The sequence below is a fragment of the Narcine bancroftii genome, chromosome 1, assembly GCF_036971445.1.
Source record: "Narcine bancroftii isolate sNarBan1 chromosome 1, sNarBan1.hap1, whole genome shotgun sequence".
Taxonomy (NCBI): domain Eukaryota; kingdom Metazoa; phylum Chordata; class Chondrichthyes; order Torpediniformes; family Narcinidae; genus Narcine; species Narcine bancroftii.
The window spans coordinates 492,146,673-492,168,426 of record NC_091469.1 but is presented as its reverse complement, the minus strand read 5'-3'; the positions used below and the strand labels follow the sequence as shown (position 1 = coordinate 492,168,426).

At 46.9% G+C, this 21,754-nt stretch overlaps 1 protein-coding gene across 1 annotated transcript in view; it reads right to left on the bottom strand.

Annotated features, from left to right (window-relative positions):
- The window catches only part of LOC138762026 (uncharacterized), a 57,934-nt gene that overhangs the window by 7,133 nt on the left and 29,047 nt on the right, over positions 1-21,754 (bottom strand). Inside the window, exons 7-10 of the mRNA XM_069935238.1 lie at positions 20,464-20,746; positions 13,707-13,864; positions 12,001-12,250; positions 9,643-9,803 (exon numbers count right to left, since the gene is read on the bottom strand). Coding sequence (XP_069791339.1) covers positions 9,643-9,803; positions 12,001-12,250; positions 13,707-13,864; positions 20,464-20,746 — 852 coding nt within the window. The remainder of the gene's footprint in view (positions 1-9,642; positions 9,804-12,000; positions 12,251-13,706; positions 13,865-20,463; positions 20,747-21,754) is intronic.

The following is a 21,754-nucleotide window of genomic DNA, read 5'->3' as shown; positions in this document are numbered from 1 at the left end:
GCAAGAGCTTTGAAGAGTGCTCAAGAGACTTTTCTAATGGTTTATTGTTTACCCAAAAGCAACAGATGAAAGAAAATGCTGGCTCTGCTATTGCCGGGAAGAGAGTCATATGGTTTTGCAAGCAGAGACAGTCAAACAGGCTTTGAGAGAGAGAGTGAGAGAGACAGAGAGAGGAGAGAGAGAGGAGAGAGAGGAGAGAGAGAGAGAGAGAGAGAGAGAGAGAGAGAGAGAGAGAGAGAGAGGAGAGAGAGAGAGAGGAGAGAGGAGAGAGGGAGAGAGAGAAGAGAGTGAGTGAGAGAGGGAGAGAGAGAGAAGAGAGTGAGTGAGAGAGTGAGAGAGAGAGAGAGAGAGAGAGAGAGAGAGAGAAAAGCTGGAACTGGAACAGGACAAGCTGGCAAGAAGCCCCAGTTTGGAAGATGGCCTAGTCAAAGCCCTTGTGGTTCATGCAGGAGGAGAGGACTGGCTGTTAATGGGAATAAGGGAAACACGAAGAAACTCTGTGGTGACCTGAAAGAAAGAGGTTTCATCAACAAGGCACTGAGGTGACTGATGGAAGTAAATCAGTTGTGGATGTCCTGGAACAATAAATCTCTCTCTGAAAATTGACAAGAACCTTCCTGAGCAGTAACTATTTACCTTTCAAGTACCAAAGCCTGGTGAACTTTATAAATATTAAATTCTGTGCACAGTATAAGAATTGCCTGCAACCAGTGAACTTGGAGGAATGAGAAGTGAGATTGGACTGTGAACCAAAGAACTTTTCTGAACTTACACACATTACACACACGTGCATTTAGAATTAGAAGGGGGTTAGGTTAGATTAGTTAAGTCAATAGAGATAAGTTAAAGTTTGATTCTGTTTTCATCTTTAAAGATAATTAAAAGCAACTTTTGTTTAAAAGTTTTGTTTTGTCTTGGTGAATGTCTATTGCTGCTGGGTTTTTGGGTCCTCTGGGCTTGTAACAAATGACATTTCACTTGAAATAGATTGATTGTGTTGTGTTAGTAGAAGGATTGAGTTTTGTTTGAATCCTACCTGAGCCTTCCACTGGTAGCACCTTTGAACCAAAGACCTCAACTTCGCAAAGGGTCAGGATTTTGTCATTACCAGGCACCACGATATTTACATATCGACCCGTTAGTCCAGTGCACGATAATAAATATGTATCAGCAACTTTATTGATTGTTGCACAACTGAAAGATAAAATTTTCACGGTCAGATTGTACAAATCTTCTGAAACTCGATTCCACGATCGTGGAACGCTGATGTGCCTAGACCACTGTCCATCATCACCCTGAGCAGTTTGCCATGAATCTCTGGTAGGATCTGATGATGCAATGGAACTGTTGTAACAGAGGCAATGCTGCTGGTGTGGACCCAGGGAGAGCAGTAGTGGGGACCCAGCTCCCCAACAGCTCCAAACAGGCTTCAAATGGTCTGTAAAGTAGCAGTGGGCCTCAAGGGGTTGCAGACTTCAGAAGAGCAGCAGACTTGTTCAGGGCATCAAAGACAAGGAGAAAAGCATCTCCACAACCTCCGCCCCCACCCCCACAAAGGAGAAAAGGAGAAGACTCAAAGAACGTTGGCCACACAGTGGACCAGGGAGGGGCTCTGCAGTTGACAGACACACAAAGGCAGCGAGCTGTTGGTGACTTGCAGAATAGGAATCCTCACATTTGAAGATGGACTTTGAGTTCCAAATTCAGTCTATTCTCAACCCTTGACGTCAATTGCAGAGGCTGTGGCTGGTTAATGTGTTTCTCCTGTAATAGGGGAAAAAGAAGAACTCCCTGTGGCCACCTGGAAGAAGAGGTTTTCTCTTGGAAAAGCCCACAAGGGGGAAAGTTTCTTTGGCAAGACACTGAAGTGGCTGATTGAAGGAGATCATTTTATGTGTGGCCAACGAACATCTCTCTCTGAAACCAACAAAGACCTTCCCTTGCGGTAACAATAAGTTAAAGCACCAGAGCCTGGGTGAAGATCATAAATGTTTCACTCAGTGCAGTTTGGAAATTGCCTGATCCCCAGTGAACTTGAAGAAATTAAAAGTGAATGATTGGACGGTGAAACAAAAAACTTTGCTGAACACATACACATTTCATACGTGTCCGCTTAGAATTAGAAGGGGGTTGTTAAGTTGATAGTAATAAGTTAAAGATTGATCTGATTATTATGTTTGAAGATAATTAAAACCATTTTTGTTTAAGTCACCATTGTCTTGGTTTATTTTATTGCTTCTGGTTTTTGGAGTCCTCTGGGCTCGTCACACTCCGACGTACAGAAGGCCACAACGGGACCACAGGATGGGGTTGATGACTCCAGCAGATTCACAAGCAAAGAGTTGCTTCTCTTGGAAAGTCTGTTTGGAGCATAAAATAGTAGCAAGGTTGCCAGAGTGGGCGCAATGGGATCACCGGATGCAGTAGATTACTCCCGTGGATACACCCCTTCCGTCTCCATTCATAGAGACATCCCCATCTCCTTGCTTTCTGGTCTGCCCTCCCTAACCTTATCCACCTATTACCTCCTGGCGGAGGGGTTGTACTCCACCCCCTTCCCCCACCATTTTTTCTGGGTGCCTGTGACATTTTGCCATACCTGGATGAAGGCCTCAAGCCTGGAACGTTGGTAATGCGTCCTTCTCTTACTATATAAAGTACACTGTTTGATCTACCGCATTTCTCCACCGTCCTGCTTTTACTCCAACCACAATGTCCTCAGGCATTCGTGGTTTATGTATAAATGGAGTTTGCCACGTTTGAGACCAGGTACACGCAGACAGACCCGTTTTACTTCGGATGGGAAGGTAAAGATACTTCCTCAACAATTTGGAATTTTAAGGCAACGGACAGACGTTTCCCCCAGTAATTTGAAAGGAGAAATGATGGCAACATATCCGTTGGAGGTCGAGGCACTTGTGTCTTGTTTGAATTGACTTTCAAAACAAGGGTAAGAAACAGGTCACGGAAAAAAACCTGGCTGGTAAGGATATAGGGACATTGATCATTAGATTGTTACCATAATCAGGCAGTTTCATTTATAAAATGATCGAGAATAATTTAATTGTGACAGGGCAGAATGATTTAATTGAATCAAATTGGAAACAGGCGCCTTCCGAACCATTGTCGATGACACCAAGTCCCACATCTTGGCTTGCAGCGCAGTAATGTAACGTTACTCTGCCTTCGCCATTAATTTTCCAGTGATATCTTTTGGGTGGCATGATAACGTGTGGCAGTTAGCGCGACGCTATTACTAGCCCCAGCCATCGGGACCAGGTTTAGAATGCAGCGCAGTCTGTAAGGTACTCTTGGGTTCTCTCCAGGTCTGCGTCGTTTTCATATGGTTATCTTCTCAACCTTCAAAATGTACAGGGTGGGGGGGGGGGGGTGGGGGGTTCTGTTGGTCCGCTGGGTGTAATTTGGCGGCACAGGCCCGTGGGTCAAGATGGCCTGTTACCGTGCTCGATGTTAAAAAATTGAAATGAGAAGTCAGGGATGGTGGTGGAGGCTGAAACATTAAGGGTATTTAAGGGGACATTTCAAAGACTCTTAGACGTGGAAGATGGGGGATTTTGTATAGTTTGAAGGAATATATGGGACAGCACAACATTGAAGGCTGAATGGCTGTACTGTGCTGCAGAGTTCTATGAAACTTCCAGAACGTGTGCTTCATATTCAAAGGTCATCACTCCCCGTGAACACTTACAGATGGTTTGAATTTCCCTCGTTCTCCAACGAGTTCCCAATGCGGACTTGTGCTCCGAGGATCCTGTTCGAGCAGCAGTCCAGCCTGTTGGTGATTCTGACCACTGAAATGATGTAGCTTTCTTTTAAATCGAGTCTCCACCAGGGGTGGCTGGTTTTCTGCGTGAGCGTACAAGATCCCCCGGCCATGTTCCTGTTTCTAAGGCCGTCTATAGCCAAGTCGGCTCTCTTCATGAGCTCTGTGCTCGATTGAGTCACCGTCCCACCCATCGCCAAGTTCACTGTGAAATGCAAAAATAATTCTTGACAACATACTTCAACTTCGCACCTCCTTCAAAAAAAAATATAAGCATCATTCCTTCTGTGGGTCAGCCTGTAGACTGGTCAGTATGCACAGGGTCGAACGACCCTGCATGCCGAGAAAGAGCAGACAACATCAGAATTTCCACCTAAAAATTTGATTTTGACCGATACCCTTCTAATAGACACCCTCTTCCCACATGTGGGCCTTACTGCTGATCAGTGAATCCCAGAAAGAGCAAATCACAATGTTTTAATATCAAATTATAATTTTTAAAGGTGTACCATGACTGATCGCACTCAGAGAAAAGTGAGGAGTCCAAAGATGCTTTTAATAGCTTACAATCAATGGCCGGTAGACACAATAGTGTGACAGTGTATAGGGATAGGTTTTTGGGAGATAAATTGGGAAAGGGTTGATAGAGTAGATCTTATTCGAAATACTGGAGCTCCGCTAATGCTAGACCACATCTTTTGCAAGAGCTTTGGAGAGTGTTCATAAGACTTGACTAATGGATTGTTGTTTAAAAAAAAATCTTTCATCTGTTGCTTTTTCGTAAATCGGAGCCACCTTCTGTCTGGACCTTTTCTAAGAGGGTCATGTGGTATTGCAAGCAGAGAGAGTCAAACAGACTAAGAGAGAGAGAGAGAGAGAGAGAGAGAGGGAGAGAGAGAGAGAGAGAGAGAGAGAGATAGAAAGGTAGAGGGAGGGAGGGATATAGAGAGAGAGTGTGCCTGGAATTCTGGAGGCTCATAACTATGGGAATCGTATTTGTGACAGTATATAGATATGTTTTTGGGAGATAAATTGGGGCAGGTTTTTTAGTGTAGGTTACATATATCCGGTACCGCACGGATGGCAGTCTCTTCAATCTGAGGCGCCTGCAAGCTCACACCAAGACACAAGAGAAACTTGTCCGTGAACTACTCTTTGCAGATGATGCCGCTTTAGTTGCCCATTCAGAGCCAGCTCTTCAGCGCTTGACGTCCTGCTTTGCGGAAACTGCCAAAATGTTTGGCCTGGAAGTCAGCCTGAAGAAAACTGAGGTCCTCCATCAGCCAGCTCCCCACCATGACTACCAGCCCCCCCACATCTCCATCGGGCACACAAAACTCAAAACGGTCAACCAGTTTACCTATCTCGGCTGCACCATTTCATCAGATGCAAGGATCGACAATGAGATAGACAACAGACTCGCCAAGGCAAATAGCGCCTTTGGAAGACTACACAAAAGAGTCTGGAAAAACAACCAACTGAAAAACCTCACAAAGATAAGCGTATACAGAGCCGTTGTCATACCCACACTCCTGTTCGGCTCCGAATCATGGGTCCTCTACCGGCACCACCTACGGCTCCTAGAACGCTTCCACCAGCGTTGTCTCCGCTCCATCCTCAACATCCATTGGAGCGCTCACACCCCTAACGTCGAGGTACTCGAGATGGCAGAGGTCGACAGCATCGAGTCCACGCTGCTGAAGATCCAGCTGCGCTGGATGGGTCACGTCTCCAGAATGGAGGACCATCGCCTTCCCAAGATCGTATTATATGGCGAGCTCTCCACTGGCCACCGTGACAGAGGTGCACCAAAGAAAAGGTACAAGGACTGCCTAAAGAAATCTCTTGGTGCCTGCCACATTGACCACCGCCAGTGGGCTGATAACGCCTCAAACCGTGCATGTTGGCGCCTCACAGTTTGGCGGGCAGCAGCCTCCTTTGAAGAAGACGGCAGAGCCCACCTCACTGACAAAAGGCAAAGGAGGAAAAACCCAACACCCAACCCCAACCAACCAATTTTCCCTTGCAACCGCTGCAATCGTGTCTGCCTGTCCCGCATCGGACTGGTCAGCCACAAACGAGCCTGCAGCTGACGTGGACTTTTTACCCCCTCCATAAATCTTCGTCCGCGAAGCCAAGCCAAAGAAGAAAAAGAACATATAAACACTTGAAAACAGACCTTATTTGAAATACTGGAGCTCTGCTAATGCTGGACATGTTGGCCCCAGAGCCTTTGCAAAAGCTTTGGAGAGTGCCCAAGAGACTTCACTAATGGATTGTTGTTTACAAAAGGCAACAGATGAAAGAACCTGTCAGAGCTGCAGACTGTCTGCTGGGGAACTTGCTGTTCTAGGAGGATCATGTGGTTTGGTAAGCAGAGAGAGTCAAACAGGCTTTCTCTGTGTGTGAGTGAGAGAGAGAGATCTCCACGATCTTCCTCCTTCATCTGAAATGATGCCCTTTGATTTTAGGGGCACCCATCCTGGGTTTGCCTCATCGCGTTACCCTCTTTTTAACTCCCCACAGTACGTGTTAGCATATTTGAATAGTGTTTTTTAATAATCCTCTACAATGTCAGCAGACCCCTTGTGACGTTTGCTCCAAGGAGAAATATCTAAGCCAATCCACCCTTTCCCTTTAATTTAAACCCAGCAATCTGGAAATAAATCCTTAGATGCACTTTTTGCGCTATATCCATGCTCTCGTTCCCATGGAGTAATGCAGTCAGGCAGCATGAGTAAAGTACTTTGGCCAAACTGTACAAGCCGACCAAAACGGCCCTCACACACTGGGCTGCACTTAATTAATATCCCTCCAAATTCATCTGATCCATGCATTTTATGAAGTATTGCAATGGAACTTGTTTCAGCCACAGAGCCTATTTTATACGCCTTCCACACAACGTGGAAAGTTGTGCCTCTTGTTCCCATTAAAGCACTCCCTCTCTGCTTAAATCTGGCTATTGATTCCTCCTGTTCCGGAAACAAAGAAGGATGTGGAAGCTATGGAGAGGGGGCAGAAGAGACTTAATAGGATGTTGCCTGGATTGGAAAATAATTCTTATGAGGTCAGGTTAGCAGAGCTTGCGCTTCACGCTTTGGAGCGAAGGACAGATGACTTAATAGAAGTCTACGAGTTAGGGTGGGCACAGAACTGCAGAGGACATCTGTACAAGGTTAGGAGAGGAACGTTTAGAGAAAGTTGCTTTTTTGTACAGAGGGTAGTGGCTGGCTGGAATACATTGCCACCCACGGTGGTGGTAGACGGTGGTACAAGAGTGGTATTTAAAAGGCTCTTAGATAGGCACATGAAGACAAGAAAATTGGGGTCTATTTGTATGATCTGGTAAAAGTTTAGTTGGTTGAGTGGGTTTATAATGGTCAGCACCCAAAGCAACTGTATTTTGCTGTAAGGTTCGATATTCTATATTATATGCAAGATAAAATCTTGAGGCCATGGGTTGATGGTGAAAGGGGAATAGGCAACAGGAAACATGGGGGGGCGGAACATCTTATCACATCAAGCGTTGGGAGTGTGGAACCATCTGTCTGCCGAATTGGTAAATGCGTGTTCAATTTTGACATTTAAGCAAATACAGGACAGGTTACTGGAAGGGAGGCTCATGGAGAGATATGGTGTGGGTGCAGGTCAGAGGGATTGGGCAGAAACAGTTTGGAATGAAGTAGAAGGATGATGTAATGTGCTATCATTTTGTTCAGTATTTAATGCACTCTCTCTCTCTCTCTCTCTCTCTCTCTCTCTCTCTCTCTCTCTCTCTCTCTCTCTCTCTCTCTCTCTCAATATTTCCAGTCAGAAGCCTTCTCCTGTAATGAGAAAGAAGGGGAAGGACGAGCTTTGAGATGGAAAGAGGTGAGTGGCTGGGAGCTGGGCCAAGAATTGTAAAGCATGATCAATAAGTGGCAAGAGATGGGTTGGGGTTCAGGATCTGTTGGTTGTGGGAATCAGGCATTGAGGTAAAGCAGGCAGATAGCGACAGGGTTAGAGGAGAAAATGCAAGTGAATGCAGGAAACGGAATTGTGGAACCGTGGGAGGGAACACAGAGTCAGAGGAGAAGGTGGGGGATGGGAATGAATGGGTTTTGGAAGGAATGTGGATGAGGAAGATTGGGGGGATGGGTGGAAATAGCTGGAAAGGGAGAAGGTTACTTGAAATTGGAAAAATCGATTTTCATGCCCTTGGGTGAAAACTACTCAGACAGAAGATAAATTGGTCTTTCTCAAATTTGTCTTTCACCTCACCAGAGAAATCAAAGGGACCAGGAATACACACTGCACAGGGGAATTAAAAGATGAATTAAAATACTTGGCAACCAGAGCCTCCAGATAGCGTGTAAGGACACAGCGCAGTTATTTGGCAAAGCGGTGCCCTGGTCCCAACCTTGTGGATGACGCCACATCGAAACACCAAATGAGTAGACAATTTGTGAGCAGGTGTGCGATAAATGCCTCACCCAGAGATGGTGTTTTCTCGGGCCAGGGAGGAGGTGAGAAGAAAGGGCCATTTCAGGTGGTGCAGGCTCCTGCAGTCACAACGGAAACTGATCGGGGTGGAGGCAGAACACCGAACGAGGAATCACGGTGAGGGTAGCAGGGCGGGAGAGATGAAGAAGCCGATGATTGGATAAAGGCATATTTTGAGGAAATATCGAAGAATAATTTGCTGTATTCCTCTGGTGTGGAAAGAGAGGTGCAAGGGTCTATCCCTGTCTCCAGGGTATACGGTCTCCTGTGCCTTGACACTCATCTACATTCCATTAATCCTTCCTTTCCCTCTGCCAGTAATGACCTCAACTATTTGGGTCCTGACAATTATCTAAAATGTCAGTTCCCAAAAACAACACCACTTCCTTGTTCTGTTCTCCAAAGTAGAGAATGGCTGCAGTGTTCGCTGAATCAAAACAATTAACATTATTCAAATATGCTAACACGTACTGTGGGGATTTGGGTACTGTTACGGGCCCAGAGGACCCCAAAACCCAGCAGCAATAGAAATTCACCAATGGTTACTTAAACAAATGTTACTTTTAATTATCTTTAAACATTAAAACAGGATCAAACTTTAATGTATTACTATTAACTTAATGCCCTTCTAATTCTAAGTGCACGTGTATGTAATGTGTGTGTAAGTTCAGAAAAGTTCTTTGATTCACAATCCTATCTCACTTCTCACTCTTCCAAGTTCACTGGTTGTAGGTAATTCTTATATTGTGCACAGAATTTAACATTTATGAATTTCACCAGGCTTGAAAGGTAATTGGTTACTGATCAGGAAGGTTCTTGTCAGTTTCAGAGAGAGATTTGTTGCTTGTTGGACATAAATTGATTCCTTCCAATCAGCCACTCCAGTGTCTTGCTGAAGAAACTTGCCCCCTCAGGGTTTTCCAGATGATAACCTCTTTCTTTCAGGTCACCACTGAGTTCTTTTTCTGTTTCCCTTATCTCAGGTGAAACATTATACAGCGAGCCATCTCCTCTTGTATGGACCACTAGAGTTTTGACCTGGCTGAACGAAGAACTCATAACCCATCTTCAAAATGGGGTTTTTCCACAAGCTCGCCAACTTGTCCTGTTCCAGTCCCAGCTGCTGCTGGCATTCTTCAAAGTTTTTGCAAAGGCACCCGGAGCCTGGTCTGTCTGGCTTGAGCAGAGCTCTGGCATTTTAAGTGAGATCTGTTGTGAAGTGTTTGCTTGTGACCTACACAAAAAACCTGCCACAATTTATCTCCTTTAAAACTTATATACAATATAACGTATAACATAATCTGTCACAGTACATCTTTCTGTATGAGCGCGTGCAGGTGCTTACAACGAGAGTCCGAGTGAGCAAATAAATATACCTGTTTCTTCTGAGGACGTGATTTCTGATCCATACACCTCAACTTCGCACAGCGCCAGAACTTTACGACGTCCTGAGATGGAGATATGCACATATCGACCCATGAAACCATTACAACTGAAGGTTAAAGTTTTCCCAGAAACAGACTGGACAGAGCCACAGCTGAAAGAGATGAAAGGCACATGAATGATAAGGCTGCAAATGGGATGCGGCATTGAATTTGAGCCATTACCTTCTGGCCGTCACCTTGAACATGAACTGGTGAACAGTGGGCTCGGGCAATTAACTACTCCATCCAAATCCAAAACGCTCAGAGAGGACAGGCGGGAGTCTGACGTCATGCGTAAATAGCAACAATGACCTTATGTTCCCCAGAGAAACAAGGGAGGAGGTCGTTATTGCCAAAGTGATCGATGCAGGCTCAATTTTAATATTGAAGGAAAAATTGGATGGGTTTATGGACTAGAGAGAAGTGTGGAGGGTCATGGGCCGGGTCTGGGTCAATGGGACTAGGTGAGAGAAGGTGTTCAGCATGGACTAGAAGGGCTGAACTGGCCTCTTTTCTGTGCTGTAATTGTTATATGGTAATTACAGCTCTTAGTTCACTTCTGACACCACAGTCATCAGCCGATTATCACGAACGACAATCGGAATATTGAAAGGTGTGTAAAAGTCTTTTGCAATGGTGACAAGACCACAACCTCTCTTTTAATGCCACGAAGGCAAATGAGCTGATCATTAATGAGGACAGCGAGAGTCCAGTCATTTCTCAAGTAAAAACACACAATGCTGGAGAGACTCAGCAGGTCCAATCGTGTCCTTTATGTGGTAAAGGCCGAGGTACAGAACTGATGTTTCAGGCTGAGCCCTTCATCAAAGGGTGAGAAAATGCCAGCAGGTGTCCGAACAAAAGGGGGGAGGAGGGAGGGGGATTGAGAAAGGCAGGAAATGATAGGTGGAGAAAGGAGAGGGGACAGCAGCAATGAGGGGGTGTGGGATGGTGGGGCTGTGTGGGTGAAAGAGCTGTAAAGGCAGGGAGAGGGGGAAGAAAAGGCGAGCAGGTTTAGTGGAAGGCAGTGAAGTCAATGTTCATGCCATCTCGCTGGAGGGGGCCCAGATGGAAAATAGGATGTTGTTCCTCCAATCTGCGAGTGGTCAGGGTAGGACTGTGCATAAAGCCATGGACAGACATGAGTGTGGGAGTGTGACTCGGAATTGAAATGGTTGGCCACTGGGAGGTCGCTGTGGTTGTGAATGGAGTGGAGGTACTGAGTGAAATGATCTCCCAGTCTGCAACTGGTCTCTCCAACGTAGAGAAGGCCACCAAGGGAGCACCAGATGCAGTAAATCAGCCCTCTGGGTGTACAAGTGATGTGTTGCTTCATGTGAAAGGCCTGTTTGGGGCCCCGGACTCTGGTGAGGGAGGAGGTGTGGGTGCAAGTGTGGCACTTCCTGCGGGCACAGGGGAAGGTGCCGGGGCTGCAATGGGTGATGAGGAGTGAGTGCACGAGGGAATCACGGTGGAAGCAGTCTCTGGGGAAGGCCGAGAGGGGAAGGGAGGTAAAAATGTTTTGAGTGGTGGGTCCCGTATTAAGTGCTGGAAATTCCCACAAATAATGTGTTCGAACCATCTCAAAATACTCTGTCCCAGAAGATTATGCAGAAACATTGTTTTCAGTGGTGCACAGGAGGCTGAACAGTAACTTAGTGGGAATTCATGAAATAGGTTGTGGAGAATAAAAAATCTTTTCCTCGGGCTTTGTAGACCGAACCAACATAGATTGTAACTCTTTTCATACATCAATGGTCGGATTAAACCAGTTGACGGGTGGTCAACGTATATTTAATTTCAGAGAATTTTCAAGAATCTAGTTGATAGATAAGGGACAATGCAATTCAAATAAAATTCAGGTCGCCTGACGTCATGGTTGGCATGAACACGATGGGCCGATTAATACATTCCGATCTATCACTGCCCACGACTGTAGGGAATGCGGCAAGTTCTCTTTTCTGAAAAGGAGTAGTAATTCAGGTGGGTTCTGAATGTCCCCAAATCCTCTCATCTGTGTCGTAATTTGGGGAACTCGCGCTAACTTTCTACTGTCTTTGGATGTCAAATTAGGTTTCTGTTTTTGTCGGCCACACTTCTGGATGGGTTTGCCTCCCCCCTCTGGCTCCAAGTCCAAATCGGGGCTGGGTGCTCTCGCTGAGAGATCGCCAGTATCAAAGTTCGCTGCCAACCATGCCTTTTCCATTGAAATCTTAAAATTGAGGGGAACAACTGAATGCTTATATTGTGGCATCACGCGGCAAAGAGCTTGACCACATGGAGATCCAGAATTTGCCTCTGAATACTTACTGTCCGTACATTTTTCTTTTGGTTGCAAATGAGTTCAAGATGTGGATCTGAGCTCCAAGCAGCTGATCCGATCCGCCGGTGATTCTTACAAGAGACACCAAATAGGACCTCCGCAAGTCCACTGTCCACCAGGGACTGTTGGTTTCCTTTGTCTGAGAACAGGATTTTTTGTTGCCGTCGATCGCCCTCTCAGCATTTGCAGGACCGTCTGTGCTGGACTGGATCGCCGCTCCCCCCATTGTGAGGCTAACTGTTGGGCGGAGAAACGGTTCACGCATCAGCAAAAGGGCACTGACATTAATAAGCCAGCTGCTGTTTGCTGGCACTAGGTGAGAAAGGTCATTCCCCTGGACTAGTGAAGCTACAGCATTCAGAGCCAGGCTTTTTGGGTGAAAGGGCTAGAGAGAACAGAACATTCCCCCTCTCCCCACCCCCGTGCCAACAAATCTGACATTCTCGGTTCATCCCATGTATGCAAATTTGGACCATATTTCTCAGCTCGTCAAACCCAGAATGGTGGCAAAGTACCTCCAACAGACTCCCAGCCTTCAGCTCAGTTCGTGGATAAACTGCCCTTGCAGGGACTCAACGCCCCTCTCTGCGATTGGATTCTGTCTATCTTGACCGAACGGCCACATCCAGCCCAGGTGGTCCGCAAAATCCCAGTACAGTGTGGAGCGGACTCGATGGGAATCAGGCCTGCTTCTGCTCCTATATCTTTTGACCCATGCCTTGTGAAGCTAAGCACTGACACCTCTCACGGCAGTGAGCACATCCCCGCTCCTGCTCAGAACGCTGACTCACGACAGCACCGCCACACGGTGTTGAAAAAGAACAATCAAGTTTGCGAATGGTACGACGGTAACTGCAACGATGGTAAATTGGCTGAGAGACGTGAGACCGGGAGGCTCGTAAAATGGTCGAAGAGCAACAACTGGAGTTTCGGTGTGGAAAGGAAGCCAGTGTGGACATCAGGAAGACGGAGGTTGACCGCTCTACATCGGTAGTTCGGTCGTGGAGAGCACAATGATCATATCAAGAATGACCTGCCCTCCAGAAGGAAGTTCAGGAGGGTAAGGCTACTGGACCCCATCTTGGCAACCTTTGGCAGGGGCTTCTTCTCTGATTCTACAATTGCGTGGTATTGTAGTGGCAAAGCATTGTACTGGAAGTCAATACAGAGGCTCGACAAAATTCACCTTTCCACTATCCAGGGCATTTAGCCAGAGCATTGCTTAAATTGGTCTCAAAGAATTATTGATGATTCTTTCCATCCAGGATGCTGTATCTTTCACCTGCTTCAATCTAGAAGGGCAGGGGTGGGGGGGGGGGGGGGGGTACAGCAGGATCAAAATCAGGATTGCCAGATTGGGAAATAGCTTCTTCCAAGAGACAGTGGGATTGATGATCTTTATCCAACGGCCAAGTAAATAATTTGAAATGTTTGTCTTGTACAGTATATCTTTATGTGTATACATGATTGTCCTGTTTTGTGCACTGCATGTGTGGGTGTTTGCACCGATGCCGGGAGAAACGCGGTTTCATCTTGTTGCTTGCGTGCAGCCCTAATGAACTTGAACTCTAACAGGAATTTCGAATGTCCTTCCAGTTTTCATCGAGACCCTGGAATCCCTATAAACGCAGGCCCCACGCCAAGCAGCCTTTTGACCTGCACAGTGCAAGTCTGAGCACGAAACGGAGCTTACCTGCACCTTCCAGTGACGGGATCTTTGTACCGAAGACCTCAACCTTGCACAGGGTCAACATTTTGTTATGTCCCGGGATGACGATGTTTACGTATCTACCTACTAATCGGTCACAACCAATGGTAATCGTTCCGGAAACCGACTGAACTCTTCCACAGCTGAAAGGTATGAAGGTCAGATGGTGAGAAGTCAAGTTTATCAGATTCTACAATCTTCTAAGTGTAGCCTTGATTCGAAAAGGGTAAGAAAGAAAATTAGATGGATGTTGACAGAGGTCTCAATAGTCACACCGAGTGACAGGGGATGCCGATCTAAAGTGGTAGAGCTCGGTGATACATTGTCTCACAGGTTCCTGGGTGTATACATAACCATACGGCCATAGATGGGGACAGCAGAGAAACAGGTCCTTCGGCCCATCTAGTCCATGCCAAACTATTTTTGCCGCCAAGACCATACCACCCCCCGGTACAGCAGCTCGTCCTTCACTTTCCCCACCATCTGAGCGATGATGTTCACCGCAATGAAACCCCCAAAACATTTCACCCTTCAGTAGAACCCATCTCCTCTCGTTTTTGTTTTCTCCCCCCTCACCCAACCTCAGTGGGGATTGAACATTTCTCATAATGTTACACCTCTCAGTTTCTGACGTTTCCAGGAATATAATCCTGACCTATTCATCCTGTCCCCATAATGCAGCTCCTCAACTCTGTAAACCTTACCTGCCCTTGTTAAATCTTTCTGGTGCCTTTTCTACACCCATGTAACAAACGTGTACACTATTGCCCAAAAGAGGCTTCAACAATCCATTTTACCATATCAACGTAACATCACGACATCGACACTCAATACTTTTATTCTTGAAGGCACATGTGCCGACCACATTTTTATGAATTGTGTATCTGCAGTCCCAGATGGCTCTGTTCTGCCGCACTCCCATACAGTTTACTGTATCATTCCTACTCTGCCTTGACCCTCCCAAACTGCAACATCTCGGAGCTATCCACATTGACCAGGTTCAGGAACAGCTGCTACCCCTCCACCACCAGACTCCAACGACCAACTCAATCGGGGACTCCTTTAAGGCCTCTTACTTGTGTACTTTATGGATTTTTAAAATTCTCTCTGTATTGCACAATCAGTTTGTTCACATTCGGTATCTACTTACTGTTTTTTATTCATTTGGATCTATACGCTGTGTACAGTCTTTTGCAATAAGTGGTCATTCAGCCTCGCCTGCAGAAAAAGTATCACAGGGCTGTATGTGATGTGATGTATGTACACGGTCATTAAGTCTGAAATCTAAATATGATGCCTACGCCATTTCCTCAGCCTCTGCTCGCCAAAGACTCTCGAGCCAAAGCCCCTTTGTCCCCACTCTTACTCTAGGGCTTTCATATATTGCCCTCTCCACTGTGGCCTCTCCTCTGCTGGCCCAACATCTGGTGATTACCAGCTCCTATGCTCTGTTTTAATTTAAATTCGGGGTGAATTGAATATTAAATTGGGGTATTGAATGGCAAATCAAGCATGACAGGCCAGAGGACCTCGACTCATGCACCTTTCTCAAATATTCTCATCTTCAACTACTCTTATATTTTTAAAAATAATTTAGACATGCGGCCTGGTAACAAGTCATTTTGGCCCACGAGCCCGCGCCGCCTAATTTACACCCAATTAACCTTCACGTTTCGAACGGAGGGAGGAAATCTGAGCACCCCCCCGGAGAAAAACCCACACAGACACGGGGAGAACATGAAAACTCCTTACAGACAGTGCGGGATTGAACCCCCAGTCCCGATCGCTGGCGCTGTAACAGTGCTGTGCTGACAGCTACACCAACCGTTCTGCCCCAATAAACCTTTCAAATGGAATTTTTAAAAAGTGTTGGAGTAGGTAAAATAAAAGCAATGGAATCAATGGATTTCCAAAGTTAGGGAAAAGACTGTTGGTCTTAGGAGTTTCCAGGAGGAGTATGGTGTGTGGTTCCTCAGATTGGCCTCGCCCTGACAGCGGAGGACAGTCAGTACACTAAAGGAATGGTTAGCGAGTTAAAGTTGTTCGCCACAGGAAGCTGAGATGGAGACCCACAAAGAGAGCATGTTTTTGGCGAAGTGGACACCCACTCTGGTCTCACCAATGTGGAGGAACCCATATCACTATGTTAACTTAACCTGTTATCTGAGGTGCCCTCAAGGTGCAGAGGGACCAGGGGTATCAGGTACTTCAGATAGAAGCTATGATAGAGAGAGTAGTTAACAAATGACACCAACATAATCTCACATTATCCTATAACGCTTCCACCAGCGTTGTCTCCACTCCATCCTCAACATTCATTGGAGCGCTTTCATCCCTAACGTCGAAGTACTCGAGATGGCAGAGACCGACAGCATCGAATCCACGCTGTTGAAGATCCAACTGCACTGGGTAGGTCACGTCTCCAGAATGGAGGACCATCGCCTCCCCAAGATCGTGTTATATGGTGAGCTCTCCACTGGCCATCATGTCAGAGGTGCACCAAAGAAGAGGTACAAGGACTGCCTAAAGAAATCTCTTGGTGCCTGCCACATTGACCACCGCCAGTGGGCTGATATCACCTCAAACCGTGCATCTTGGCGCCTCACAGTTCGGCGGGCAGCAACCTCCTTTGCAGAAGACTGCAGAGCCCACCTCGCTGACAAAAGACAAAGGAGGAAAAACCCAACACCCAACCCCAACCAATCAATTTTCCCCTGCAACCGCTGCAACCGTGTCTGCCTGTCCCACATCGGACTTGTCAGCCACAAACGAGCCTGCAGCTGACGTGGAAATTTACCCTTCCATAAATCTTCGTCCGCGAAGCCAAGCCAAAGAAAAAAAAATAGGTTGGTTCCTTCGTGCACTCTACCTGGCTCTGCGTGAAGGCGAAGCCCTTCTGGCATGACCTGTGTGAAATCCCAACTCGGGTCACAGGAGTCACCTTCCCAGTCGACCCAGAGCTTGGTCTTCTGGGGAACTTTGCAAGTGTTGGCAGATTGTTAACTAAATTCCAAATTAAATTCACGGAAATGTCCTTGTGTGTGGCCAGGAAATGTGTAGCGGTAATGTGGAAGTTTACTTTGACAGGTGGTCTTCAGAAATGAACGGCTGCATTCCACTTGAAAAGGTCATGCATAGCCTTATTTAGAACCTCACCAGCCCCACCACAGGGGTCTGATCGCTACCGACCAGCCAGCAGGTCACTGTAAATTGTTTAACACTGTGGTACCACCACGTCTTTGTGTGTTTCACTCTATGCACCGACCATGGGAATTTGCTGCTTCTTTTCTTTACCCCTGTTTAATTGGACATACAGGGTGTGGGGGTGGGGTTCCTGACATTTTGTACTTTATATGGTTGTTGATTGTTAAATATTTAAAATGATAAATGAAATATTCCAAAAAAATTTAGTAGCTTGCCTTTATCACTCAGGGCATTGAACAAAAGTTCTGGGATGTTATGCAACTGGATGGTCAGCTCACGCCTGGAATTCTGGAGGCTCATAACTATGGGAATCGTATTTGTGACAGTATATAGATATGTTTTTGGGAGATAAATTGGGACAGGTTTTTTAGTGTAGGTTACATATAAACACTTGAAAACAGACCTTATTTGAAATACTGGAGCTCTGCTAATGCTGGACATGTTGGCCCCAGAGCCTTTGCAAAAGCTTTGGAGAATGCCCAAGAGACTTTACTAATGGATTGTTGTTTACAAAAGGCAACAGATGAAAGAACCTGTCAGAGCTGCAGACTGTCTGCTGGGGAACTTGCTGTTGCTGTTCTAGGAGGATCATGTGGTTTGGTAAGCAGAGAGAGTCAAACAGGCTTTCTCTGTGTGTGTGTGTGAGAGAGAGAGAGAGAGAGAGAGAGAGAGAGAGAGAGAGAGAGAGAGAGAGAGATATTGCTGGCAATCTTGTGGAATTCCCAATTTGGAAGACGGGTTGTGAGTGCTTAGTTCAGCCTGGTCAAAGCTCTTGTGGTTCATGCAAGAGGAGAGGACTGGCTGTCTAATGTTTCACTTGGAATAAGGGAAACAAAAAGGAACTCTGTGGTGATCTGAAAGAAAGAGGTTATCATCTGGAGAACCCTGAAGGGGGCAAGTTTCGTCAGCAAGACACTGAAGTGGCTGATTAAAAAGGAATCAGTTGTGGATGTCCTGCAACAACAAATCTCTCTCTGAAAACTGACAAGAACCTTCCTGAGCAGTAACCATTTAACTTTCAAGCACCAAAGCCTGGTGAACTTTATAAATGTTAACTTCTGTGCACAGTAAAAGAATTGCCTGCAACCAGTGAACTTGGAGGAATGAGAAGTGAGATTGGGCTGTGAACCCAAGAACTTTTCTGAACTTACATACACATTACACACACGTGCGCTTGGAATGAGAAGGGGGTTAAATTAGGTTAGTTAAGTCAATAGAGATAAGTTAGAATGTGATTCTATTTTCAAGTTCAAAGATAATTAAAAGCAACCTTTGTCGAAGTAACCATTTGTCATGGTGAATATGTATTGCTGCTGGGTTTTGGGGTCCTCTGGGCTCGGAAACATTGGAAAGGGTATAGGGAGTTGACGAACTTGATGCTGTTTATTGGGTTACCTGAGGAACTGGAAGAAATGGGCCTGTTTCCCTTTGAATGTAGGAGTTTGAGGAACAATGAGGAGAATAATTACAGCCACTTTCCAAGATTAGAAAGAACATCGGGAACAGTTCCTTTTGAAAGAAGCGAGCGGATATATGGGATGAGGTGCCAAACAAAGTGCGAAAGGCCAGCACTTTGAACCAATACTTGGATAAATCCACGGATGGGAGAGGTTTGAGGGTGATGGGGCGAAGGCGGGAAGCCCAGTTCTCAAGCGGTGGGCCCTGGTGGTATCCAATATCACTTCCCTCTTGATCAGATATTAATGAATCGCTGACTATGTTCCGTAAGGGCTGGGCTGTCCGCCCCACCATTTTAAAGGGCTCGCGAGACTGAGCTGTTGGTTTTAAAATTAGTCCAGTTTAGCATAAGCTGCGAGGAGGGAAAAATTTCCAGGGAATATTGTGAGAGTAAATAGCATTTGTATTTAACAGGATAGAAGTCACCTTTTGTCTTATTTTATGAACTTCTGATCAATTAATTCCTTTATGAAATAACATGGTTTAAACCTATGAGAATGAAAAAGTCAAACACATCCAGATCACCTTAGTCGGACCAAGATGTTATCAATCCCTTAGCTACATTATCCGGCCGGCAGGATAAATCTTTGATACGTTTCAAGATGTCTGGTCTGGGAATTCATTTCAAATGGTTTGAGTTAGGTGGCGGGGAATACAGAGAAGAAGAAGCCTAGAGTCTTAGATTAGGGGAATGGGCAAATAAGCAACAACGTTGGAAAGTGGGCGGTCACACAATGGCTGGAAGGAATAAAAGGGCAAACTTGGATGGGGAGAAAATTCAAAATTCAGAGATGCAAAGGGACATCGGAGTCCTCATGCAGGATACCCAAAAGGTGAACCTTGAGCTGGAGCCAAGTATACCCAAGTGGTATGGCACAGACTAGATGGGTTTATTCGCTGTCGAGCTCCACAGTTCGATGGAATGGAAGGGCAATGATTTGTTAACCCCCCCCCCCCCGTCAATTAACTCCAACTTAAGGAAACAGTTAACCTAGGAAAAGTCAGGATGGCTTCACACAAGCTCGGTGAATAACGTGATGGGTTTCTTACCCTTCAACACCTTAGGAAACCTGCAAAAGCTGAATAAACTCAACAACATGGTGCAAGCAGAAATAAGTTTCAGATCAGCGAACCTCCTTCTGAACAGATGAGTTTAAAGTTCTCCCATGCAGTTTTAAATTTTTCAATTCAATTGAAAATTTTGGCCCACGGGTCCCTGCCCCCCAACTTACGACCAAGTGGGCTTCACCTCCATTACATATTGAATGTTGGGAGGAAACGGGTGACCCTGGGAAAAACCTACGGCCACACGGGGAGAGAATGTACACATTTTTTTTAAACAAACACCACGAAGTTTGAACCCGGGTCGCGATTGTTTGCGCTTTAAAGGCTAAGCCAAGTGACAACCACGCTGCCCTGTGTGGATGTGGATCACACGGTTTCTTCAGGTCCATTCTCCACCAAGAATGCGCCTCCAGATGGGAAGCTCTGAATTGCCATTCAGGTGGCAGCGCTAGAAATCTAATGCTGGCCCTCTCAGTGCTGGGACGTCCCATGTCCCACAGTGTGGGGACTGATATCAGGCTGTTGGGTGGGGACTGATATCAGAGAGAGCAGGGAAGCGGGATCAGTGTCCTGACACCAGGGGTGGGGGGGTGGGGGGTAGGGGCAGCTGGGAGGGGAGATGTCAGGTGCTCGCCAGCTGACTGTCATCCCCTTAGCAGCCGCTTTCAGGGTCCTCTCGCAGGCACCTCCTGCGCTTCCAAGTGGCCTCCCGACAGCCACATAGGGGTATAATAGGCGGCTTTACATCGGGGGATTTTGGCCACCTGAAAGTGCCTAGAAGAGGCGGTCCAGACAGATGAGCTGTGAAGGAGGGATAGTTTCATGTTATGAGTGAGACCATTAAGTTCTTAAGCAACACCGATTTTCTGACATCCTCTGGTTTAATGTCAGAATTGGAAGTGTAATGCTGGATTCATCAGTGTTTTCTACCCAAGTCTTCAATCCATCAACCTTCACCCACCCCAGGCCAACAGTCACAGTGTGAAATTGCCAGCAGTTGCCGGTGAATACTCACAGACTGTTGGAGTTCCCATTGTTCTGCAGAGAGTCTCCCACTCGGACCTCAACTCTACTGAGCTCTCCCTTGCAACAGTCCTTCCCGTGGGAGATCTTAACTCTGGTCACGACGTAGCTGCGCATTAAGTTCACTCTCCACCAAGGATTCTTTGAGCTCTTGGTTTGCGAACAAGTGTCTTGTGTGCCGTTCCTGATGTGTTCGCCGTTAATGGCTCGGTTAGCAACTCGGTTCAAGTTGGTGTAGGATTGGAGCGCCTTTCTTCCGAATGCGAGGTTTCCCGCTGGATAGGAAAGAAGCCACGGACTCGGGTTAAATCTCTGTCCTCGGTCTTCACAGTCAGTCAGCAGGCCCTTTTAAACTGCAGCACCTAGGTCTCCCGCTTGGAGGTGGGGGGGGAAAAAATCAACCCATTCATCCGCCAATCCCCCACGACAATCGTGCACTCGCGGCAATGATGGGTCAGTCTCCCCACTGGCTGTCAGTCGCCACCCCCAGAGTCAATCCACACCCACCCTGTCAATTACACCCTCTCTCACAACACCAACGTTCAGCTGTGACTGCAAACTGGAGTAGCAACAGTTCACAACAGTGGCAGTTCACAGCCCCCAGGCCCCCCTTCCACGTGGCCCCCCCAGGCCACGTGGCAGCAACCCCTCTACCCCCCACCCATCCCGGGGCCCGTGGCAGTGACCCCTCTCCCCACCCTCCACCCATCCCAGGCTCCATGGCAGCGGCCCCCCACCCATCCCAGGCTCCATGGCAGCGGCCCCTCTCTCCCCTCCACCCATCCCAGGCCCCGTGGCAGCAAACCCTCACCCTCCCACCCATCCCGGACCCCATGGCAACAACCGCACACCCCCCTCACCCATCCCAGGCCCTGTGGCAGCGACCCCTCTCCCCCCCCCTCCCAGGCCCCATGGCAGAGACCCCTCTCTCCCCCCCAGGGGTTTCCCTGTGGTGACCTAGGCAAGTTCAACTGGGTTCCCAGACTCCCTCAGAGGGATATCAGGGACCCGGTTGGATTTGGGCCATGTAGATCGGGTCGAACCCTTCCGAGCAGCTGTGCGAGCGGGGCGCGAACTGGGGAAATTGCCCGGTTAACCCCATTTTACACGGGCATTTTGAAAGGCCCCCAGAAGGACAGGTTGTCATCAGGGTCGGTGCTGGCTCAGGGAGGAAGTCCATTGTCTGATGAACATGCTGAATTGATCCTGATAGTGGGGTCATCCTGGGATTTGGGTCATTGACACGATCCTAAACGAATGGTATGTCAAATGTAGGGGCCGTG